This window comes from Podarcis liolepis (genome assembly GCF_965112155.1).
Source record: "Podarcis liolepis genome assembly, chromosome: 1".
Taxonomy (NCBI): Eukaryota; Metazoa; Chordata; class Lepidosauria; order Squamata; family Lacertidae; genus Podarcis; species Podarcis liolepis.
The window spans coordinates 50,062,018-50,081,340 of record NC_139554.1 but is presented as its reverse complement, the minus strand read 5'-3'; the positions used below and the strand labels follow the sequence as shown (position 1 = coordinate 50,081,340).

The following is a 19,323-nucleotide window of genomic DNA, read 5'->3' as shown; positions in this document are numbered from 1 at the left end:
CAGGGTGTGCATGCACTGCAAACTCACACTGACCTTGTAAGTGTAAATTGGCTTAGAGTGATAGACCTCTTAAAGACCTTTGGAAATCTTAAAGGCCTCAAATGTCATATCATGAGAATGAAGTATCTTTGAACCGAGTTGAATTTGAGAGGAGGCTTAAGCTTTTTCTGCTGTCCACTTTTTACCTTCTGAATTATCTTTCTGTTTACAAGGAATATATATTGCTTGCAGAATAATCTTCGTAGTCGAATACATAATACAGAGCAATAGAGCATGCCTGATTAAACTGGCATTTAATTTTTATTTTTTTTAAAAGGGTAAATCTCATAGCTTGAAGCAGACCATGAAAGACAATAAATGCAGCAGTCCTGGGAGAGCACCAGAAGATGCAAGCCTACGAGTTTATCTCTATGAGGGTCTTCTGGGTACGTGTTGACATTTATTTTGTTTGAAGCAAATTTGTTCAAAGCATAGGCATTTTAGTGAAATAGCACTTAACATGCTAATCTTCTTCGTAGTATTTTCTAAACAAAAAGAAATTAAAGAACAACAATCTGATCTACTAAAGTGAAACCTCCATAGATGAATTTTGAATTCTCTCACATACCATAGACAAATCATCAGCTAAAAACTCATGGTTTTCTTCAAAACATTTCATAAGAAGTGCTTGTCATTAGTATACCATATTTCCTGTGTATAAGATGCCCCCATGTATAAGACGACCCCTATTTTTTTGAACCCCAAATTAAGAAAACAAAACTCTAAAATAGAAATGAAAATCCAGACATTCGGTGGTGGCGGTGGAAAGTTGTTGATTTGTGGGGGGTGCGATCACCCTCAAAGTTTCCAGCATGAGGTACATGTAGTCCATGGTGGTTCTGTCCCGACCCCTCGTTGCCCAGTTGATAAAAGGTTACAGCCCCGGAGCAGGGAAGAAGGAGCTCACTATGCTTCTATGCTGTGTGGCAGGAATTTCTCCCTCCTGCCACCTGCTTAGCTGTTAAGAGATTATAGCTCAGCAGCAAAGAAAATGTGGTCAAGGATGGGGGTGGGGTTCAGGCCAGAAGCCTGCATGGGAAGGCCGTGTGGGCCACATTCAATTAGTGGGCTACAGATTTATCATATTAGGTACATGCTGTCAAATCAAGTATATATTTAAAATGGTATCCTGAGCAGGGAAGTTGTTTCATAACACAGTATGCTAAAGATCAGACAATATTGATGTATTAGAAGAGGCATGGCCTTCGACCACAATTGCAATATGTAGCATATTTTTCACTGCACTTTTTCTCCTGAGTCTCATTATTCCAGAAAGGTTTCTCAGTCTTGTTATATGTCTCATTTCTCCTCTTTGCTGCCATGTTGCTGCTTGCTTGGAACTATAAAGGGAGGGATAAAGGATCTGTCTGGGACCAATTAGAGGATGCTGCCATGGAAACCTTCTCTATGAGTAATAATTCTTCTTTTTGCTTTTCTGTGTGTATTAAAAAGATTTCTCACATGTATTCCTATACACTCCACTGTTCTTTTTTTGTTCCTGCATTCTTCATTTGGTGAATACTGATAGAGGAAACCAATAACACAGAACGCAATAAAGTTGGTGCACTGCTTTAGGCAAGGTAGCAAGATGGGACCATAAATGTTTGCAATATATACAGTGAGTTAGGACAGGGAACCTTGCATCTTCTGGCTTGTTGTGATCTCAGTTGTGTTTTTAACAGAACTGATTTTGCTGTGGCGGTACTATGATGATGATGATTATGATGATGATGATGGTGTTGATTACTCGGCACATCTTGTGGTGAAAAAGGTTTTTTCCTGTTTTTTCCTTGCAAAATTATTGGTCTTCTGGATTAATTTATTCTCTGCTATCTAGGCAAAGAGCGATCAACCCTGTGGGACCATATGCAGTTCTGGGAAGATGCTTACCTAGATGCTGTGATGTTGGAAAGAGAAGGAATGGGGATGGATCAGGGGCCTCAAGAGATGATTGACAGGTAAATTACAAATTCTCTGCAATTTTTCTCTCCCTCTGCATTATTTAGTTTAGCAACTTTCTGGGAATTCAGGATGTGATTTTATTCTGAGTAAATTTGTTGAAATAAATAATTACTTTATATTAATCTATGTACTGTATACTGCTTAGAGTTTTTTTATTAAGCAGATTACAATTTTTTTCTAACTTTTTTAAAAAAAATAAAACATTTAAGACTTTGTTCCAAATTTAATTTTCTTTATACACAAAGTCTGTCTTTTGAAATATTTAGTTAGTTAGTTAAATTTGTATGCCACCCTTCATCCGTACATCTCTGGATGGATATCAACATAAAATGCAATATAAAAATGCAAAATACATGATAAAAGCAAGAACAAAAACCAGAAACCAATAAAAAACCCTCCCACCACCTTGGACCTCCCTGAAGCTTTGCTTGTCTTTTAATGTTGGGCCTATAAAAGGAAATGTAACTTAAGGCTAAGTTTAATTTCTGGTCATCTGGTACTGGGTCTGTGGAGAGATTTAATTCCGTTAAAAAAGATAAAAGAAGGAAGAGGATGCAGAACATTTTGCATCTTTCTTTGCAGTTAGTGGCTAAAAGTCCATCGGAGACTCAAGTACGTGTGTGTTCCTTTTGTAGGTATTTGTCTCTAGGAGAACATGACCGGAAGCGTTTAGAAGATGATGAAGACCGCTTATTGGCTACGCTGCTTCACAATATGATAGCCTACATGCTTATGTTGAAGGTGCCATTTTTTCATATTTTAATTTAATTTTTGCACATTTTTTGTGAGATTTGTGGTAGGGTATGGGAGAAATATGGGTGTCACAAATTTTTAACCCCCCCCCATGCAAGAGCAAACCCATATTAATTGCAGAAATAATGCCATGTCATACTTTGTTTTGGCTTTGTTTTTAGGTCAATGGGATGTATTTGAGCACTTCTTTCTTCCCAGTTACTTGATTTCTGCAGTTACTTGTTATTACACAGTGTCTTCTCTTGGTTGACCTGTTTCTATAGTAGTTTAAACTCTTTGGAACACAGCAAATGAGTTCTTGTCTATGTACTGAAATATAAATATATATGCAAGTGCCTAGGGAGATGTCAGTAACCAAATGCTGTATTTTGCTGTGTAGGTGTCCAAGAATGATATTAGGAAGAAAGTGCGCCGTTTGATGGGAAAATCTCACATTGGCCTAGTGCATAGTCAAGAAATAAATGAAATACTCGACAAAATTGCCAATATAGTAAGTCTTTGACTACCTCTGTATCTATATCTCTGTTCCTTCGATAGGAGAGGAGGATTATCTTTCACTGCAGTTCAGATGGCAGTGTTGATTGCTACAAATATGAAAAGAGTTATATTCCTCTTCTATAATGTATTTCATAAATTGTGTACAAGATTAAAATACTGCAGATAGAAATATTCTGATATCTTGCCTTCTGCATGTACTTTTTATGACAAGGGCTAGTGGGACCCAGATCTTTGGATGGTATAGATTTACTCAGCAATACCTTGCTTGACAGAGAATCGGCCTCCTCACCTGTTTTATTCAAGACAGTAGACACAGAGGTCAGACCTTTTTGAACTTTTTATAGTGTTGCTCTCAGGAGCTGTAGAAGGAAATTCTTGCTACAAGCTGCCTTCTCACTGGGCTGGGGTCTGCCAGTTTCCTACTGGACTGGAGGCACTAACTGCTACTTCCTAAACTCCTCCTTGGTGGGACGCAGGTGGCGCTGTGGGTAAAAGCCTCAGCGCCTAGGGCTTGCCGATCGAAAGGTCGGCGGTTCAAATCCCTGCGGCGGGGTGCGCTCCCGTCGTTCGGTCCCAGCGCCTGCCAACCTAGCAGTTCGAAAGCACCTCCGGGTGCAAGTAGATAAATAGGGACCGCTTACCAGCGGGAAGGTAAACGGCGTTTCCTTGTGCGGCTCTGGTTCGCCAGAGCAGCGATGTCACGCTGGCCACGTGACCCGGAAGTGTCTTCGGACAGCGCTGGCCCACGGCCTCTTGAGTGAGATGGGCGCACAACCCTAGAGTCTGGCAAGACTGGCCCGTACGGGCAGGGGTACCTTTACCTTTACCTTTAAACTCCTCCTTAGTAGCTGAATGGGTAAGCAGCTTCTCTAGGCTTAATCTCTTGTTGTTTTGTTACAAGCCTGGGTAAGGAATTGAACCAGCTGCTTCTGGGGAAAAACAGCTCTTTTTATTGCTGTAGTTGCTGGCTGCTTCTCCAAGGCGGGTGTCTTTGGGGCTTTTTGAAGATGCTATATCCTGAGATTCAGTGAGAACCCTCAGAACAGCTGTGGGGGAGAGGGGGGAATCATTCCACCTGGCAAGCTGCAATGCTTGTGCAGACAGAACAATTGTAAGAGCACAGCACTGAATTCCATCTTTACTTCTCTGATAGTGCTACTAAAAGAGAAATTAGTTGATGGGTTTCCCATGTTCTTTTTGCTTGCTGTGCTTCCCCCACCATACACATGTTTTTAGAAAGCATAGTTGCTGCATGTGCATGCTACATTTTTTTTATCGGTGTGTAGATACATTGTGTTAAGTGTATGCTATAAAAACATAATTGGGTGCAAGCTAGCCAGATTCTCCTCTGACTCTGAAAACTTTGGGTGCAGAGTTATAGACAACTCCCCATTTGCACAGGGGTCTTGTTCTGGGTCATTGTGCACATTGGTGGAGCATGTACGAACTCATAAACCTGCCCCATTCCTCCCCCTTACGGGGCTGAAAACTGCTCCCTAGTACTGAAAAAATACTTGGTGCTTTTCAGTGTTTTAATCCAATTTTACTTTTGTACAGGAGATGGGTGAGATCTGACTTGCTGAAGCTGAAGTAAAGATTAAAGTGGAAGGTTTTTAATAGGATTTTTCCTTCTATTTAGAATGGCAGGGAGCTCCAAATCCGACCCAGTGGCAGCAGACATATCAAGAAGCAAACATTTGTTGTGCATGCTGGCACAGACACAACCGGGGACATCTTCTTCATGGAGGTAGAGACCAGGTTAAAAGTTAACAAAATGATTGCTGTTAATTGGGTTGTATGGCAATTCCTCTCTAATAATATATATGTCTCCAGGTATGCGATGATTGCATTGTGCTGAGGAGTAACATTGGCACGGTGTATGAACGCTGGTGGTATGAGAAGCTCATCAACATGACATACTGTCCCAAAACAAAAGTGCTTTGTCTCTGGAGGAGGAATGGCCAGGAGACACAATTGAATAAGTTCTACACCAAAAAGGTACATTTTCTACAATGTTCTGTTTACAATGACTTAGTATTTTACTGGACCATTTACAGTGGTGCCTCGCAAGACGAAATTAATCTGTTCCGCGAGTCTCTTTCGTCTTGCGAAGCAACCCTATTAGCGGATTAGCGGCTATTAAAGGCTTAGCGGCTATTAAAGGCTTAGCGGATTAGCGGCTAAAAGGCTATTAGCGGCTTAGCGGCTTAGAAAAAGGGGGGGGGAAGCGGGGGAAAATCGGAACACTTGCAAGACGTTTTCGTCTTGCAAAGCAAGCCCATAGGGAAAATCGTCTCGCGAAGCAGCTCCAAAACGGAAAACCCTTTTGTCTAGTGGGTTTTCCGTCTTGCAAGGCATTCGTCTTGCGGGGCACCACTGTATATTTTATCTGTCTTTGAATCTGCTGCAGGGTTTTGATGCTGAGATGATCAGTAGCTGACATACAATGCGAGAAGCTTTTCTTAAGTGGTGTCACCAGATATTGTTTCCATGGTTTGAGTTGCATCACTCTCCACCCATAACAGCAATTTTAAGCATAGTTTCCAATGGAGAGATGTGGGTAGAACATTGCTATTGAAATGCTCACATCCTAATCTTGGGTTTATGATGGGATAGATGCATCTTGGATCTGGAGACCTATGTAACATTTTTGCCTGTAACATGAGGAAGTTATAGTGCATTATTTTAATAAAATAACACATTTGGATAGCATTCATTTACACACATATAGAGAATTTCAGACTCAGCTGATGCAAATTGTTTGTAAGGGAAACAGCTATGACATGAGATTCTATGACTAAAGAAAGATGCGATATAAATTTAATAAAATAAAGAAAAAATAGAGCTATATATGTGGACCAAACACCACTGTTTGTTTGTTTAAAAAAATACATATAGATTGCCCCTCATATAAGATATCAGTTCAAGAAAAGTTACAAATGCAAGAAGCATAAAATGCCATTAAAACAGAATAATCATAAAAATGTCTTGCCTTTAAAGTTCCCCATCCTTTCATCCCAAACGTATTTCAAAATAATGGCGTATTTTGAGATAACCGTATTTTATTATTTTTAGCAAATATTTAAAAAGTATGGTCTAAAATACTACTGTTATTTCCTGTGCATTGTATCCCAACTTTCCTTCAAGAAGTTGAGCTCCTTGGAGGAAATGTGGCAGATAATTAATAAGTACTCAGAAATGTTTGTTTGTATGCTTTATTATTCTTTGCGCTATTAAGTTCTCGCCACTGTATTAGCTCTGTGTTTTATGAATCTCCATTATGTATCTGCAGAAAACCCATTTATTTATTTATTTTATTTTAATCCGTTGTAGTGCCGGGAATTATATTATTGTGTAAAAGACAGTATGGAGAGAGCAGCGGCAAGACAACAAAGCACAAAACCTGGTAAGAGCCTTAACGGGCATAGATGAACTTTGGCAAGTGCCACAACTTTCTAAAAGAGTTTTTGGGAGTGTGTTGTCCTTTATATTAAAGGGTCTGAAAATACTGCCCCTCCTTTTCACTCTGGAAATGCTGATGCCAGAAAGGAATTTGACTTTCCTCCAAGGAGTTGCCGGGGGAGAAATAAACATTATTTATTTCCCCTGATACTGCAGTAATAATGGGATACTGAGCTTAGCAGCCAGATGACTAGGACATGGTTGCTCTTAAATCTTCTCTTCCACCAAGCCCCACAAATATCCTAGAGACCCAAAATCTCCCGGCACCTCCAAGATACACACCTGATCCTTTGCAGAAGTCTTAAGTGCCACTAGCAAAATTGTACACAGCTACACATGTAGACATTTGCAGAATTTTTAAAAAAATCCATATATGTTCAACAACTCGTAGGTGTGCAGATAGCCTATAAGGAAATGGAGGAAATGTCACTTATTTCCTGCCCACAGAGCCTTTCTCCTGCTCAGAAAGATTGCCAAAATGATTCTGCAGACTAAAACCACTCCCAATTTAAAGTGTGACATTAGCACATCATTTGTCCACGCTGAAAATAACAGTTCAAGAGACAGCAAGATTGTCGCCCATCAGGCCAGATCAAAACAGTACAAAGTTGCAGGAACACCAACAGATTGGCCCTTGTGTTGTGAGGCTTGTGAGTCAGTGAGGCATTATAGCAGGGGTCAGCAAACTTTTTCAGCAGGGGGCTGGTCCACTGTCCCTCAGACCTTTTGGGGGGCCAGACTATATTTTGAAAAAAAAAAAGAACAAATTCCTATGCCCCACTTTTATATAAAAGCACAGATTCTACTCATGTAAAAACTCCAGGCAGACCCAAAGATGCATTTTAAATAAAAGGGCACATTCTGCTAATGTAAAAACACACTGATTCCCGCCCGTCCGCGGGCCAGATTTAGAAGGCGATTGGGCTGGATACGGCCCCCAGGCCTTGGTTTGCCTACCCATGCATTATAGTAACATAACGAAATGCTAGGCTACTGCTTAGGGCTAGAGCTCTTTGGTTATCCTTCATAAGAATTTAACAGGTATAAATGACAAAACATACCATGATCTCTAAAGTCCCAGTCTTTGCAGACATCTAGTTAGCATCTCTATATTGCTTATTGTTATCCATCCTATAGAAATAAGATGTGCTATGGCACCATTTTGAGGAAAGGGTTTGCTTCTGGGATCCTCCTTTAAATGCAGTGTCCTATGTTTTTCTGTGTACGTAAATCACTTTGTATTGGGAAGCATTTTCCTCCTTTTTTCTGTTTTCCTTTTACATTGCAGGCCCTGAACTGGGTGGGGAATTCCCAGTGCAGGATATGAAAACTGGTGAAGGGGGGCTTCTCCAAGTCACACTGGAAGGGATTAACCTGAAATTCATGCACAGTCAGGTAGGAAAGAACCCTTGAACAAGAGTATTTGAGCATGGAGCTTCTTAAAGTGCACCAATAAACGTGTTTCCTCTTCCCTTGGGGAGGTGAAGGAGAAAGACAATTCTTTTCCTCCACAGTTAAGAGAATCTCAGTGTTAGTATTTAAATTATGCAGTATCTGTCTTAGAATGAAATATTAGCTCTATATACTAGTATGCAGAATTCACAAACTACCAACAAAAATAACGGCCCTAATCCAAATAATTCTTTATATGAGCTTTAGTTTCTCTGCAACCAGCATATGGGGTTGTTCATTCAATCTTCTTAATGATGCTATAGATGTATTTTGTTCTTTCAAGCTGAAGAAAAAAATGCAATTCAGGTGATGGTGAGGTTTGCTTACATTGGATTTCCAAAACAATTTCCAACAACATTTAGTCTTGGAACACTTAGGTATATTGTATGGACGTAGCAAAAAACACTGGTTTTTTTTATTTTAAAAAATAACTTTCCAGCCTTATGGAACAATTTGCTCACCATTTAACTTTGGTGAATTCATGATAACTATTGTTGTATGGAAAAATTAACTAAAATTGGCATTAGCAAACTTTTTTTAAAAAGATAGGTAGCCGCTCCTGCATCATGTGTAATTCATCTGCAGGGGCGCCGGGTATATGGGGCGCAAGGGGCTCCTGCCCCCTAATATTCAGGGGAAAGGTGCTGTGCCCCCCCCAATATTGAGGAGGCTGCCACTGGCCAGCCTTTGCCCAGGAGCCCGGTGGGGGCTGCGACGAGCAAGCACAAATATTGCCACCTTCCATGAGTCCTGCCCCTGGTGTCACAAAACGCGTCACATGGCTGCGCCCCCTAAATGGGTGGGGCAGGGCAGTGCCCTTGTTCATCTGTGGTTGAAAGCGGAGGCTGTTCAATAAATCGGACAGAAACAATTTTTCTCATAAAGATACAGACGTAATTATTTATTCCCTTTTGAATCTGTCATTATCTCTAGGTATAGAGGAAACACAAATGGATTTGTGTGCCACTCTGTTCTTTTCTCTGGATGTGTTTTCTTTTTTGCTTCTCTTGATCATTGTTTTTCTTTTGCTTGGTGTTCATGTTTGTTTTGCATATGCTGTGGAATCAATTTTAGGGTTGGGTTTGTGTGTGTGTGTGTGTGTGTGTGTGTGTGTGTGTGTGAGAGAGAGAGAGAGAGAGAGATGGGGAGAGAGTTAAATTTGTCAGTCAGTCTTTTGTGCAGTGTTCTGTTGTTGTTTTTCTAAGTTTTTTCTAAGTTCTACTGGTGTCCCTAGGAGCCCTAGGCTGAGATTCAGCGAAGCTGTTCACATATGCTGGGGAGAAATATACATACAGGTGGAGGTTTTTTGTTTTCGTTTTAACTTTCCAGTATAGCCACTTGTGCTGCTCAAGAAGCAAGATGCTTTTCAGCAGAAATGGCTCTGTGGGATTACATACTCACTTTTCAACAATGATTGAGCATTTGCTACTTTGAATACATGGGCGGGGGGAGTGTAGCTAATGAAGCACAGAAAGCGGTGATCAGAAGTCATTGTGTATAAACCTGATTTCCTTGAATTTCTAACCATTTGGGCTATCTCATCAAATGTGTCTACCCAAACCTGTGTTTGCCAGGGTGACATGACTGCATGAATTGGGACTTTTCTTGAGGAGAATCAGTGGGCAGAAGTGGCGTGTGTGAACCTTCTGGCACCTATTGATTCCCCCTGTAAATGCCTCCCTCCACTAGCTGTTCCCCCCAGTTGGTCTGGCTTCTGGTCTTGGAATCAATATGGGGAAAATTGGTTAACAACAGTAAGGCAGGAATTTTCAGGAGATAATACAGGGGCAGTGGAAGGATTTAACATCTCAATCTTACATGTTGGTTCTCCCTTGCAAATCTCCCTAGCACCCTGTTCAAGCACAATAATGCATGAGCGTAGCCAGGGTTTTTGTTAGGAGGGGCAGGCTTTTGCTATGGGGCAGAACCTCAAATTTGTATTGGTTGGTATTGATTTAGGTGGGCAGCTGCCCCCCTGCCCTCCCCTTGGCTACACCCATGTTATAACAACAGAGTTTGGAATCCTATAGTTGCCTCATAACTTGCCATTTGAACCTTGGAATAAAGCAAGTCAATTCTTTATAAATTTTCAAGTGTATTCTAATTCACCATTTATTCTAATTCACACTTCTCTGTGTATTTAAGCTGTTTGGGGGACTGTGTCAACTGAATTGTACATACCTTTCATGCCTTTATTCCATCATGGAAACAAGATAACTTACACAGGGTTCCCAATGGTTTGCCAACGAAGTAGCAGAATCATGTACAGTATCCTTAAACCATGCTCCGGGGCTATAATTTTGTCCACTGTTGCAATCTGTAGTCCCAGATGCAGCAGTAGATTCCCAAAGCACCCCGAAACTGTAAACCCAAATAGACTCTAGCATGATAGGTATTGCTGTATTTTGCCCAAATAACAAGCCCTTTGTTGTGGCATTGTCCGGATTTGGAAACTTATTGCTCGAAGACTGACAACCTATTTTTTGCAGCCATGCACTGGGTAAACACTGAGATTGTAGATTCTGGTAAAACAGAAAAGGATAGAGATAGGTGTAATCATCCCTTGTAAGCTTTTTATTAATTTTTATAAATGATTGATTCTAAGGACTTTGTCAGTTACGCAATATACAACATAATAAACATGTTGTTATTCAGTTAGTTGGGGAACATCTTTCCCTCCAGAAGCATTTCTTTTTCAGGGATGTTGCATCTTTTCCTAGGACTTAGTACTATACTTTTTTAAATGAGAAATTGCTAGATTTTTAAGTGCATTTTTAAAGAAACAAACCAAGCTATCTTCCTTTAATAAAGCAGTCTCCTACTTATCTCTCCCATCATATCCCTGTAAACAGACTATCCTCCCATTCTTTGGGGATGGCATATCATAATATTGACATTTTATGTATGCTAGTGTAAGTATATTGCTAATAGAAAAACAACTGGGATTTTGCCATTGTTTGGAGAGATCTTAGTATAGGGATATTCTGATTTCCTTCCTGTACTTTTCCACATAGGCCATATATTACCCCTCGTCCTGAATGAAACAGTGTGATTGCACTTTCCAAGATGCACATGGATGTTTGAGAAGCTACTTTGGGTGTTGAATGGACTACTACAATAAGATAGCTTATTTATTTTCGCACACTTTCTGTTTCTGAGTCAGAGAAGTAAAAACCTGCTGCTTCATTTTTTTCTCAACCTCCCTTTGTTTTAGCACTCAGTGTAATCTGCAGTCTGTAAATCTTGAGCATCATCACGTGTGGAAATATAGAAGAAAAACCCTTGGTTTGGGTGGGAAGCATGGCACCTCTTGCCTGCCCTCTGTGCCGGAGGAGGATGCATGGAGAGGCAGACATTTAATGGGATGGGGCAAGACCACAAATGACAGACCAAATCTGGAAGCAGTCTGTGTCCCTCCTTTTGTTTCATTTCAAAGTGTGTTGGTTTTTAGTTTTGCTGTAACTCAGTTGAGTGCCTGAAGGGGGTAGCAATGTTGGATATGTCAAGAGTTACTAACTCTTTCGTTTCTCTTCCATGCTTTCTCCTCCTGCAAGGAGCGGAAGGTACTCCATCTTCTGCTGTCTTAGCTTCTTAGCCTTTTAAGTTGTTTCTTGATTTCTAGCATTGTGGCAATTTTTTGATTTTTATTTTCCAATTTCTCTTTCTTTTGATTTAAGTAGTAAACTATAGTTGAACTGGTAGTATATGCTACAACATTCCAAGTTATAACTGCTGTGGTGTGCTTTTTGTTCTTGTTTTATTTTGACATTGCATTCTTTATTCTAATCATGTGTCTTCCTCCTCTTTTCTTTCAGGTTTTCATAGAGCTGAATCACATTAAAAAGTGCAATACAGTGCGAGGAGTCTTTGTCCTGGAAGAATTTGGTAATTACATTATTTTGATATTAGGTTTGTACTCACATGGCAGTAACTCAAATTTCTGATCCTCTCCATGAGGCAGAACTGTATCGTTTTGATAGATTTTTCTTTTTGGGGGGGTAGGGAAAGGTCAAAGGAAGCAGCATAAATTGTGTCTAAACAGGTTATTAGAACTGGAGAAGACATGAGTGAACTTGAGGCATTGTTAAGCTTAGATAACAAGATTTTAGAGCTGGAGTCACCAACCTTTTGGGTCTGTGGGCATATTTAGGAATTTGAGCAACTCTTATGGGCACCACCACAAAGCAGCTACTATGGGGATCTGCCTGGTCAAAAAGAACAAGTTACTTGCCCAAGAGTCTGAGTATAATACATCACCATGGCATATGCGAAAGCCTTTTTAGTGTCCCCAGGATGAACTATGATCCCCAGATCCCCAGATTCCTTTCTTTTTTAAAGTACATTTCTAACAATTTTAGAACCTGAGATATAAGGCAAAACTTATAGGCACTATTCTTCCCATTTTGGGGGAGACATTGGCTGCTTCATCCTTTCAGTGCTTTATTTTGCCTCCCCCAATGGAAAAATTCCTGTGGACACCCATGTCTGTGATAGACGCACTTGGACAGAGAGACAGGGAGAAATGCAGGTATGAAGTGTGTTGTGTATGAGTGAGCGAGCGAGAGAGAGAGAGTGAGTGTTGCATGTGCACCTGCGGTTTGTATGTGTGTGGGGAGTGTATGTGGAATGAGTGAGGTGTGACTGCCTTGTATATTTTTCCTGTTACTGAGGAATGCTCCCTGTTGCTATCAGGAAGAAACATGTGAGTGGGTGTCAGAGAGAGAGAGAGAGAGAGAGAGAGAGAGAGACCAGCAGGACATAGCTGACTTTTCTGAGGCCGTCCAGTGCAGATGGGGATGGCGACCAGCAATTAGTGTACTTTGTGTGTGTTTTTTTTTTTAACTAGGCTATCTTTCTATAGTAGTTAGGCTGTTACTAGATGTAGTATTGATGCATTGCATTGGTTTCGATGAAATGGGCTCTGGATCATGAATTTTAGGCCACAATAATTTGCTACTTCAATGTGTTAGAGGATTCTTGTTGTATGTTCTGCAACAGACTACAATGTCTACACTTCTTTGATTTGTATTTGATCTGAGGTGAAATGAGGCTAACAACTTAACTTCTTTTTTGCTGCTTAAGAAAACTTCGTTGAATGGAGTAAATTCAGCATAGTGATTTGTTTTGTTTTGACAAGGAACTTATTCTGATGGGAAAAGAAGAGCTGGGAAAGGGATAGCTAGGTAAAGAACTTCTGCTACATGAAGTGAGTGTAGAATTTAACTCAGGGCAATTTAAACTTCCATATTTATGGATGTTCCAAATTTATTCCAATTTATGAAGTTCCATATATCAATAATCATTTTTCTTTTCAAATTCATTGAAATGTGGGGGCATGTAATGTAAAAGTGAATTCCATCTTCTGTAGATGGTTCTCCAAGACATCTTTTGAGAGTATATACACTGGTACAAATCAGCAGGTCAGTTACGCCAAAGCTCTATAGCAGTTTGTAAGCAGTCCATGCCATCTGCACTGCACCATAGGTCATTGCATGGGATTCACATAAATGCTCAACTGATACTCAGACTGACTGATCAGAGCAATTGCTGGTCAATATTCCAGTTCACTTCGCTTTGGGAGACCCTTTCTGCTGTGAAAGTACTGTTTGGGTGCTTCCAGAGAGTGGCCTTATACCACAGAATAGGTCCCTCAGATCTGATTTGGTTGGTTGTCCATTTGACACATTAGCCACACATTTCCATTTGCAGTCATCAATGTTCATTCTGTTCTGCCGCTTGCCATCCACCATGGGCAGAGCTTGACAGAATGTATCTGAGCTGAGTTTTGTGCCACTCCTCCCACCCTCCCCAATCTCCTTTTTCTAGTCTGAATATACATGTATACAGGTATTTCTGAACCGATGTGTGTATCTTTAAAAAAAAATAATAATCCCAGGAGAACACATTACCAGTCTTATCCAGCCATTTATCTGGTTTCACAATGAGTAAAATGGAGGAGTGTGCTTTTTTGCTGTAGTGAGGGCCATATTCATTTTCATTTCTTCACTTGATTTTTAATTTTTAGCACTGAGGTCTTGTGCAAGAGTGAGATTTACCATAAGGCTTGGGCAAGAATGATAAAGAGGTCTTCTGCAAGACCTCCATATTAAACATTTTTTTAAACCCTGGTGTATGTACTCCAGTTAGTCTCAAAGGCAATCTCCCTACATGGTGTGAAGGTACTGAGAGACTGGATTCCCCAAAACAGGCAAGCTTTCAGCATGAAATGATCAATATTCCAGTGGTACCAGGGACCACTGCAAGTGAAATTACTAGAGATGTGACAGAGACGATCTACTAAAATGCCATCACATAATAAACCACCCACCAAAAGCTAATGAGCTTTCAGACCAGAAGTGACTGAAGATGTATTTGGAGGTTAATTTTATGTATATTTTCTAGGTTAAGGGGAAATCTGTATTAAATATTAAAAAATGGGCTGACGGTTTGATGACAATGCCATGAGGACACTCTAAAAAACTTGTGTTAGTGATCAGCACCAGTTCCACAATAAACTTCCCATCTAGAAACTCCCCTGGAAAGAAATAAGTTGTTGCAGTCTTGGCCTGTCCAAAGAAAGGTTCATCCCTTCTTCCTTTTGATTTGGCCCTGATCTGGATCAGGCACCCCTGTGCTATGTGATTGTTTACTAAGTTAGAACAGGGTGGGAAACCTCTGGTCCATGGGCCAGATGCATCCCATCAGGCTTCCCTATTTGGCCTGCAAACTGCTTTGTGCACACCATGCCCACCCGGCCTACACCTGATGTCAATTGCAGGGCAGGGAGGGGTGGGACTTGGCTGATTTCAAAGCACCCAATCACCTGATATCATTTGTGACATCAGGTGAGCAGCAGACGGGCAGCTTTGCCCACCTGTCAAATTTGGCCTGCGAGGAAGAACCTGATAAGTGTGGCCAAAGGTGAGAGACTATTAAGAGTTATGGTCCAGCAAAGAGCCACTTTGTCTCCATCTTTGTTTCAGTCAGTTTGCGTCTGACAGACCTTGAAACCGAAATTTCAATGACTATAGACAATAGGCCCAAGCCTTATATATAATATATAATATATAATTATCTCATGTTTTGATAATTTCAAAAGAAGACATTTATCAGCTGCATATGAAAGTATGAAAGTGGTAGTGCATGGAATCCACAATTGCTAAAGCAGATTTTCCTGCTTTTTCCTAATAGGAAGAATTGTAGTTTTTAATCGCCATCCAAAATAACTAGCTAACCAATGGGTAATAAGGTTGTTCTGTAGGTCTTACTGATTATACTTCACATTGCTTGATCTTCATTTTGTCAGCTTGGTTGTTTTTATGTTTCTCATGTTATCCAAGACCACTTTACAAAGGACAATGTGGAAGTTGGAGATGAGATCTTAGGGCGTATAGCTGGAAGGAAGTGTTCCTGGAAAGAATTGCTTAGAGAAAGTAGGAAGCAGCAGGCCTTGGCTCTGAGATTTGAGTTACTGCTATGTATTTGTGCTTAACTTTTTGGTGACCCCTTCACTGTTGCTGCTATGAAAACCTTCATTCTCCAGCAGGTAAAGTGTTGCCCCTCGTCCCAATCCTTTGTTAGTACTTTGTACCTGTATTCTTATTCACAGGGCAAGAGGAAGCAGGATGGCACTTGTGTACTTATTTCTTTCATCCTTCTAACTGTAAAAGCTTCAGAAATCAGATGCCCCCCTTTTAGCTTGTTTTTGGTTTGTTTGTTAATACTATGCAGTAGTAATGTTTTATCCCCCTTCCCCCACCAAACTTTTTTTGGTCTTTGTAACACCCCCGGTTCTCTTCCAGTTTCCTTTCTAAAAACCTATTTTCATTTTTGGAGTTGGGGAACAGGGGAATTTAGTGAGCGTGATGGTCCCCTTCCTAAAACCAGTTCTCAAGGGTCAGGAACTTTGCAACTCCTCTTCTGTTTGGTCCAGACTTCTTGACTTCAGTTTCTTCTGTCCAATATACTTGCCTTTCAAATGATCATACTAACTCCAAGCTCAGAAATGTGTTAATCATTTTTTATTCCTTTTGTGATGATATAGCAGGTTTTAGTTGTTTAAATCATTTTTATGGGGATACAGAGTTGGTACCAGAATTATTTGATACTAAAGTAGTTTAGAGTGAGACCTTGCTCTTCATCTAGTTCCTGGTGGCATGGAATAGTGTCTTTTGGGCATGTACATATGTTAAATATGTGGGATTTTCCTAAGAACTTTTCAGAAATGTTGATGCCCCAATGCTCTGTGTTCTAGCTGCTGGCACATAGTTTTGTATTAGAGTTATGACTCATTGTAACATTGGTTAGTTTTTTATCGTTTTGTATTGACCTTCTCCTGGATAGCATTTGTTCTCGTGTATGAAAGGGTTTGTTTGAGTTATATTGTTTCACCACATAAGCATTTATACTGAATTCATTTGTTCATAGATTGGCTATTCATTTATTCTGTCTTAGTAGGTGATATCAGGGTTTATATGATAAGATACTTACTCTATCTTTCCCCATGATAAATGCATGGATTCCTTTTGGGGGGTGGGGAGAGTGGTTCTTTTCTTCAGTTGTTTTATGTTAACCTAGAAAATCTGAGATGTTTTGCAAAGAAAAGATTCAAAATCATTCCATAATCATTTGACTTTAGAATATACAGGCGTCCTACCCCCCCTTATGTTTGGGTTACATTTTGGGGCCCCCGTTCGCATAAGCAAAAATCACATAAGTGGGGAATACTCTCTAAAAAGTCTCTGAATGCCCATTTTTACATGCTCTCCAACTCTCTCTGAAACTAGAGTTGAAGCTCTGGGGCCACTTGGAGGCTAGAGGATGCACAGAAAATCGGTGGTGACTTGCTCCCATGTATGTCAGTTGCTAGGCAGGGAGGCTGAGCAGCCAAAGCAAAGTCCTGCTGTGCCTCTGGTCTCTTTGGGGCTTCCTCTGCCCTCACTGAAGTCCTCTTCAGACTCTGGGAAGTGTCTCCTCGTGAGTTACGAGGACTTTCTAGCGCAATCCTGCCATTTCCTGGTTTGAGTCTATTTATTTCCCAGTGCTGCTCGCATATGTGGTCAATCGCGCGTAAGTTGGAGGGACGCCTGTAGTTGTTTGATTACGTTATTCAGATCAGAAATTGTACTAATGCGCAAGCTTTTGATGTGGTCAATTTGAATGTGATAAAAGAAGAGCAGTATTTCCTTCGTTGTTACTTCTGCTTCCTTATTGCAGAGGGAATAGAAGTTGGACTTCCTGGCATTTAATTTTTAATATCCATAAGTAAATTTCTGCTAGTTTATATAAGAGTGGAATATGTATCTGCTGTTGCTGATGTACAGGTGAAATCTGAAACTAAGCCTGTCACATTGACAAATGATTGAACAGAGGTATTTAGGCTCTTAAGATGGTGCTTGCCAAATCTTCCTTTGGAACGTTATCTAAAGCAAGAACTAATGGCACCAGCACAGGTATAGGTCAATCTTTAACGGTAGAAAGAAAAAAGAATGAGTAAAGTTTAGCATTAGTAAAAAAGGATTGTTTAGTTGAGATTCCTACATTGCAGGGGGTTGGACTAGATGACCCTTGGGTCCCTTCCAGCTCTACAATTCTGTGATTCTGAGTGCTTTTTCCCCCTGCAGCTCATTGCACATTTCCTTTCCTCTTGCCTTTGGGAACATTGTACTATACCCCTCAATTTTTCTTGTCGTTTTTTGAACTCTTTGTTTTGTCTCTTGCCCGTCCGGTTTTAGTTCCTGAAACTAAAGAAGTGGTGAGCCACAAGTACAAGACGCCAATGGTGAGTCATCTGCTATGTCTTCTGGTTATTTCTTCAAAGGTTTTCTTATCATGTCCACCTTGTGGCATTTCAGCATTCAGACTGCTCTCCATCTTGCTAATTTTCCCAAGTTAGACAACGTCACTTCAATGGAAGCTTCTGGGGAAGTATGGTTATGATCAGTTTCAAAATGAAGAGAATAAAAATAAGGACTGAAGGAATGTATAAGCCTACAGGTTTTTGTGTGTATTCTGATGATGGGTTTCAGCTTATTTTTGTGTTGAACTTCAGAAAGCAAACTAGGGCTTCAGAAAGCAAACTAGACTAGCAAAATTTGATGGTTTGCATTTTATCTGATTACTTCAACTATAAATTATAAAATAATTGATTTTTTAAAGACCTTGGTCAGCATCTAGAAAATGGGACAACTACTAATTAATGTTTACTTTTCCATCCCATTTTCCAGAAACTAGGAGGACTTGTGGTTTGAGCTAATAAAACATGGGAATCTTTAATTCTATAATTAACTTAAAAGTTTTGTCAAAATAAAAAAAATCCTTCCAGTAGCACCTTAAAGACCAACTAAGTTAGTTCTTGGTATGAGCTTTCATGTGCATGCACACTTCTTCAGATAAACGGAGAAGTGTGCATGCACACGAAAGCTCATACCAAGAACTTACTTAGTTGGTCTTTAAGGTGCTACTGGAAGGAATTTTTTTATTTTGACTATGGCAGACCAATACGGCTACCTATCTGTAATTAAAAGTCTTGTATTTAAGATGCTTCACATACTGGCTTACGATCACTGAGACCATAACTATATTAATGATTACCACTTGAGATCTTTTGAATTAATCTGAAAACAATTTTTTAATAATTGTCAGGTGTATATTGAAGCAGATATCTTAAGAGTTTTAAAACTGTTTGATTTGACCCTCCAACAACAACAAAAAATTATTATATCCATATGAGGTCAACTTTTTCCCGAGAAAACTAAAACAAAAAACTGTGAAATTGTATTAAGCATGAGAGCAAGTGCATATCTACAAAATTACACCTTCATTGAAAACGTCACATTTTTTTTTAGTAAAACAATATAGTTGCAAATAAATCATTGGGATCAATAACATCATACATTCTATAGGATATAAACCCACAAGAATGGTGTGTGGGATCTAATAGACAGTTACAGAAGACTGGCAGAAAAGTTTTTTTCCCCTTTTGGGGTACATTTGATGCTACCAGTTAAGAGAGGATTAAAAAAATATTTAGACACTGTATACCGTATTTTTCGCCCCATAAGACGCACCGGCCCATAAGACGCACCTAGATTTTTTGGGGGGAAATAAAGGAAAAAAATTTTATTTCCCCCCCAGGTGCACTGTGCTACACCAGGA

At 40.0% G+C, this 19,323-nt stretch overlaps 1 protein-coding gene across 49 annotated transcripts in view; it reads left to right on the top strand.

The window, feature by feature from the left end:
• Window positions 1-19,323, top strand: part of MADD (MAP kinase activating death domain) — an 83,312-nt gene that overhangs the window by 59,519 nt on the left and 4,470 nt on the right. For 21 of the 49 annotated variants that reach the window (XM_083459578.1, XM_083459577.1, XM_083459570.1 and 18 more), the window contains 10 exons: window positions 317-425; window positions 1,877-1,997; window positions 2,637-2,742; window positions 3,134-3,244; window positions 4,892-4,999; window positions 5,086-5,250; window positions 6,586-6,658; window positions 8,003-8,109; window positions 11,982-12,051; window positions 17,901-17,947. In XM_083459578.1, coding sequence (XP_083315704.1) covers window positions 317-425; window positions 1,877-1,997; window positions 2,637-2,742; window positions 3,134-3,244; window positions 4,892-4,999; window positions 5,086-5,250; window positions 6,586-6,658; window positions 8,003-8,109; window positions 11,982-12,051; window positions 17,901-17,947 — 1,017 coding nt within the window. Of the gene's footprint in view, window positions 1-316; window positions 426-1,387; window positions 1,451-1,876; window positions 1,998-2,636; window positions 2,743-3,133; window positions 3,245-4,891; window positions 5,000-5,085; window positions 5,251-6,585; window positions 6,659-8,002; window positions 8,110-11,981; window positions 12,052-17,900; window positions 17,948-19,323 lie in introns of all 49 variants that reach the window. The other 28 variants (XM_083459605.1, XM_083459581.1, XM_083459603.1 and 25 more) reach the window with 3 other exon arrangements.